Source organism: Limulus polyphemus, unplaced genomic scaffold (assembly GCF_000517525.1).
Source record: "Limulus polyphemus unplaced genomic scaffold, Limulus_polyphemus-2.1.2 Scaffold2373, whole genome shotgun sequence".
Lineage (NCBI taxonomy): Eukaryota > Metazoa > Arthropoda > Merostomata > Xiphosura > Limulidae > Limulus > Limulus polyphemus.
Window position 1 is genome coordinate 47,545 of NW_013667983.1, and position 6,543 is coordinate 54,087.

The 6,543-nt window shown below is 34.3% G+C and overlaps 1 protein-coding gene across 8 annotated transcripts in view; it reads right to left on the minus strand.

Annotated features, from left to right (window-relative positions):
- Positions 1-6,543, minus strand: part of LOC106466756 — a 163,707-nt gene that overhangs the window by 28,242 nt on the left and 128,922 nt on the right. For all 8 annotated transcript variants that reach the window (XM_022394835.1, XM_022394837.1, XM_022394840.1 and 5 more), the window contains one exon: positions 152-1,416. In XM_022394835.1, the coding sequence (XP_022250543.1) occupies positions 152-1,416 (1,265 nt within the window). The remainder of the gene's footprint in view (positions 1-151; positions 1,417-6,543) is intronic.

Sequence of the window (6,543 nt, forward strand, 5' to 3'; positions counted from 1 at the left end):
AAAATCAATATTACTATAACAAAAGCACACACACACACACACACACACACACATATATATATATATATATATATATATATATATATAACAACTTTATTCTTTTATGCAGAGAAACCTTATTTTTCATCAGTAGTAACAACACATAACTTACCTAAAATGTTTTGCTATCTTAACTGGAGAGGCCATCGTATTAAGTGCTCCTTCTGATGTAGTTTTTATGGAAAATGTTGAAAAGTTCCAAATACCTCCTTGGTCAGACTCAGTTACACTCCTTGGTCGAATCTTAGTTGATCGTTTCTTCCTTCTCAAGGCTTTAGGCGAAACATCTACACTACCTGTATGATTCTGCCAATCAAATAACTCCTCATGCTGTGCTTGTACCACCGTTTCTACACTCCCTGTACCAGATCTGCTAAGAGCCAAACTACAATTCATTTCACTGGACCCAACAGATTCTTCACTATCAGAATCATTTGTGGTACATTCTCCACTAGCATCACAGGAGCTGTCAACACTGGCTTGAGGATTAGTTACAGACTCTCCACAACTTGAATCCTCTGACATAACCTCTACACCTTCTTCTGTCTTACACTGCTTTAGCCAGTCATGAACCTTATCAGATTTGTTAATCATCTGAGATGGTTCTGTGATCATGTTTTCAGAGTTGACCACAGGATCTCTAATAGCATCCCTGTTCATTTCAGGACTAGATGTTGATAGGAACATTGCCTTCTGGTCAACAAGCTGAGCAGAGTTACTGGAACCTGAAGTATGAGTACTGATGATGGAAGAGCTCAAGTTATGGCATATCTCCATCTTTCCTAATTGAAACATATGATCACAAACTGTCTTGACATTTCTGGGTCCCTCTTCTTTGACCTGGCATGAACCCTCAGGAGGAGTACTGTATAACAAGCCAACCTCGAAACCCAGAGAAGTCACATCTTTACTGTTTTTACCTTTAGAAGAATGACTGATAAAACCAGAATCTTCAGTGGGTGGAGGTAATGGAGAAAGCATGGAATGTTGACAAAAATTATCTAACTTGGACATACCTTGAGGTACTGGACTGTAACTATAAATTTTAATAAATTCCTGTCTCTCATCATTAGACAAATGTGTAGAGCTCTCACTGGAGTAACCAACATCTTGAATAATTTCAAATTGGCGAAAATTTCCACCACATTCTGCCTTCAGTTCAGGGATCCCTGTACAACCCACCATGACACCCTTATCATTACCACCTTCTTCTGGGTGATTCAACTGCATGGAATGCTCACTATTAGTTGTTTGATCCTCCATATTCAGGAATGTTTGGAACAAATTTTCATCCCCCTCAAAAGATAAACGTGGATATTTGTTCAATGGCTCCTCAACAACACTCTGGGTTAGCGAGGAAACAGTTGGCACGAACCCCTAAAAAAATATTTATCTCAGTTCATAGTGATTCTTATTGCTATATTTTTTAATTCCTAAAAAATCCCAAAGAAATACTGTCAAAATATACCACAATTAGCAACTGTATCAGTCACACAATCAATAAAGAACAGTAAATACTACATTTTTTGTCTTTTATAATACAAATTTAAACAGATTACTCTGATAACATAAAAACTTACAGAACAATCTGTACACAGATATTCAGCTGTGGTGGGCCACACTTGCACAGTGTAAAGAAACAACTAACAGAATGTAAGAGTCATGCACAGTAGAATGGAACACATATGATGCAATAACACTATCATAACAAATTATGTCATACTAAAAAACTTCTTGTAATAAAACCTATTATTTTATCTTAATACTGAGCAGTGATCTGAACACAAAATAATCTTTCTGCTACTAGCTCTTGTAATATCTAAGCACAGTTTACCTGATTCTGCATATCAGTGTGCCTAAAATTAGCTACATGCGACATACACTAATAACTGAGTCACGTTCCTAAATCCGGAGATTTTCACATGGTTTTCACAACATAGTGAAACAGCCCATCATATGTTTCTCTCTTTTAAAGAAATCCTTTGGATCCTGTTCTAATAATATACACCGGGTTACATAACGCAAGCATATGTAAAACAGAGTTCAGTTACGGATATATATATCAAGAATACAATTTTCACACGTGAAATCAAAATGATAACAACTGGAATGCTGGACTTAAGAAACAGATTTATAGGGTTAAAACACTTCAAGTTGCAGAAGAAATAGATAAGAAAGTTAGATAAGCTTGTGTACAATATGAATAACTAGGAAATATCTAACACAGTTATTAGAATGGACGGGACAAACAGGCAACATACGAGAAAAATGAAGGTAGTTATTTACGTACCAGCTTTTAAGATCGAGATATATGCTGTTTGGTAACAAATATTAAAATGCAATTTGAAACCACATAAATACATAACCGTAGTTACTGAAATGCTTCGCTAAAGCCACTGCCTTACTAATTGATCCACACTTGCGTCTGGCTCCTGTTAAAAACTATGGTTCAATGTCTGGAAGGCTAAAGTCTGGTTGATTTTGCTGCAGAAGAGTAAAGTTGATGCGCATGCACAACACAATGGTTTATAAACACACACCCTCCACGTGCTAAAACATGTTTTGTCTGACGCGTTCACTTTATAAGTAACACTGGATTCAGGTCTATTCTTTACCACTGACGTCAGCTTGACTGACGTCGCCACCTAGTGACAATAACAAATAATTGGGTATTTCAACCCATTGTAGTGGTCATTCATATATTTAGGCCAACTTCGTCGTATAATAAACTCAACACAAGCGATACATAAATTAAACAGGATAAACAACAGTTAAACAATATCGACAAACAATGAAGTACAGTTTTTTTTCAATCAAGACTAAACTAGTGATAACACTTTTACAATTATCGCCTACGCAATCTCAGCTTAAAACAAGCTATGAATACAAAGATTTGTTTAATAATAATCCTTTTAGCTTAATAGTGTCTCCACTAAGCCTTTTTTTCCCCCTTCAAATAACCTGAAAACGTACGGACGCTTTAATATAAAACATATGATAACGAACTGTATGGTTGATAAATCTCTTTGTTTCTACAATAGGAATAGTAAAATGGTAATTTACGGAATTAATTACTTTAATACTCTCGAGGCTTTGTTTTTCTTGAATTCTGCTATTTATCTCAACTAATTAAACCGTTATTGTCCATGGCTGATGCAAAATGTCGCACAACATTACAAAATTCGGACAAATATTATCGCTACTGCACACATATTTATTGCACGCGTGTAAAAACGTTTCACACTAACGCCACCTAGATTTATGTATACCACTGGACAAATAAAATTATTAACTGCGAAGATAAGCAGCAACTAGAGATTACACTCCAGTAAATCAATGTGATATAAGTCTTAGTTACTTCTTTAATGAAGGTGTTTTTACACCGTCATTTTAACATTACAATTTACAACAACATTTTGATGGCATGTTTCACGTTCTTTTATTTATTAGTGATTAATTTTTTTTGGCTTAACTACTAAAACACCATGCATCTCATTTCTAACATATCCCCCTGTAAAGGTATCTCCACATTATTTCAATTTATTATCCTCCCTAAAAACCTTATTTTATAAACACTTCATTTTCAAAAGAGATTTATTTTCTCAACCACTTGTTTTTTGTCGAACTATAAAAAATGCGGAGTCACGCTTTCATTATTACCTATTTCATGCACTCTTGTAGAAACAACGCTGTATAACTTGGAGATTTTGTAGCCCTCTGACGATATAGCACTGTAAAAACGTAACTCGAATCAGTTATGCTTCCTATAGCCGAGTTTTAGATTCGGTTCGTATAAAAACTCCTTCCCGTGTAATTACAACACATCTAAAACCACCAACAGAGGGAGGAGTTAACAATGCTCGGCAGGACCACGCCTTCTTAACTAAACTATTACGGTCCTAATTTTAAGAAAATCGCCTTAGATATTTCAACAATATGACAATTATTTTATGAAATTAGAATTGCAATAAACTATAAAACAATGCAATTGTAGTTGATTGTCCATAAACTAGGCAAAACTGTAAACTTTGTATATAAATAACATTAATTCTTGCTTAACAAACCAACATAGCATTTAGACGCATCATTAAAGTAACTTTCGTGATTACTGCCCATTAATCGCAATTGTTCTAAATAAACCTTCCAAAAGATTGACTATGAAACATCATTCCACACCTAGTCGTCAAAGCTACTATTACTAGTACAACTTGCTCAGATCGGCCTTTCCGAGTTCAACCACACGACCTGGATAGTCAGTGTGTATCTAGCTTTTGATAACATATGTATTCGATAAAACAGGTCCTGTAAAGTTTTACAGAGATGACACTAAAATACGTTGCTCCAAGTTACATAATAATATTATTTTAACACTTATAGGTGAACAGTGTAACAGGTTATCAAAGCGCAGTAATCGGTTTCCTGGGGCTTTTTCAAATTCATTTCGAGGAACACAATACTTTCCCACGTAATCTAGGTCATAGTCCTTCGGTTATCAAGGTCAAACCCAAAAACTACTGTTATATGGGAGGAAATTTACCTTAAAGTTTGGGTAACCTGTTTTTATCACACTTCATGCAGCACCTGAAAATTATTTTACAAAAATAAAAATACACATGTGACATGACAGATTAATAAATTAAAGATGGGTCATCAAAACATCTTATTGGTACAATGACCGGGTAACATATCCTTTATATTATGATTCACGTGGATGCACGCAGTATGGTTACAACAGCAGAACATTTTATTATGCCTTGTTGATGTTATCTGGTGAAAATCCACTTTAATATTAGGCCTCACGTTAAACCCCTTTTTCGTTTTTTTCATGTGGTAACGTTTCGTTTAAATTTGTATAAATAACAATTCTTCAGCTACTTTGATTTTATATGATAAAACAGTAAACGTAAAAGTACTGTCGAGAAAAGCAAAGAAAATTACGGAGTCGCATTACAGGTATTTGCTTAAAATACTTATAAGTTATTAACCGATGCTATTGATAAATATCCTATAAGTTATTAACTGATCTTTTGATAAATATAAGTTATCTAGCGAAGTAACTTATTTCTCTCCAAAATACAAACGCTTTCTGTTAAATATTATCTCGCAAGAAAGACGACCAGCCAAACCAACGATTTCAATGCTTGATGAAGTGTTTATCAAAGTGTTCTGTAGTTTCAAAACGTGATGAAGATGGCGAACGTACGGGGACGATAACCCGGTTGTTTCCATGGTCAAGTTGGTATGATGCCAGAATAACTTTTTTACACGCAATGTGTTGATGCTACCCTGAAAGCTTGTTTTATTCATTCTGCGAGCTGTCAGGAAAGGAAAACGCGGATAGACAGATGAATCCTAGTATAACCAACTTCATAATAAAGATTACGATAAATTCTAAAACGACACTATTAACCTAAAATCAGTGACACTTTATATCAATGGAGACCAAATATTTCAACCTGTCAAGTATACTTAGTCATGAAACAAGATGGAATCCTCAACAGCACTTGAATTTTTTTTAGGCAGGATTAGAGCAAATTAATCTACGAGACCTTTTTTCCTTTTTATTAGCTATATTTTTGTGCGCCAGCAATATCAAGTGTGGGGCGCGCGTATATCCGATTAGATTTAATTACTCATCAGGATCAGCCTACTGTATTGAAGTATTGAAGAAAGGCCAACACTTAAAAATACCCAAGTTTAACTTTTAAAATTACATTACTTTCAACAAAGCTTACAATAAATGAGCTTTTAAAACGATACATTAAAACACCACAGCCATTTACTATAAGTTATTTAAGGAAATATTGCATAACATTGCTAGAAACAAATAATCACTTCTTCTATGTCTATTTTGTAGTATTTATGCTCGTTTTTTTGTTTTTTTTTTTCACTTGCCACCTTATAACATAATGTGATAATTATTAAGTATCAAACACATAGATGATGAGACATTAATAATTTAATGTAAATCTTTTATATAGATTTCTGTATTCTACCATTCGAGATATATCTAGAGGTTAAACAACTGTATGTTTTCCTGTAACCCACTAGATGACGTCAAAAATGGATGAAACTCCAAGGTGTAGCTTTCTTTTTATTAAGTTCACAATTCGCGTTCATTAATAATTTGAGATTACTTATAAACAGTTACTCGCTTTAATTGCCTTGGAAAAGTTAGTACCGGGATTAGTTTTTTATAGATCGGTTCAGTTTTGTTAAGCACATACCACACAATGGACTGTGGTCTATTCACCAGGGGGTATCGAAAAACCGATTTGTAACGTCGTAAGCCTGCAGACTCATGACTGAGCACTGTAAGACAATTTTTTACAGACGTAAAATATATTTTAGGTATTCACTCTGATATTTTCAAACGATGGCTATTTTTCATAAACTATAACATTATATCTCATATTTTAAACTTTACATTTTCATCCCCTATGATTGTCATTTTATTTCAATCTTAAGTGAGATGTGGAACAGGTTGATAGGTAATGAATATCT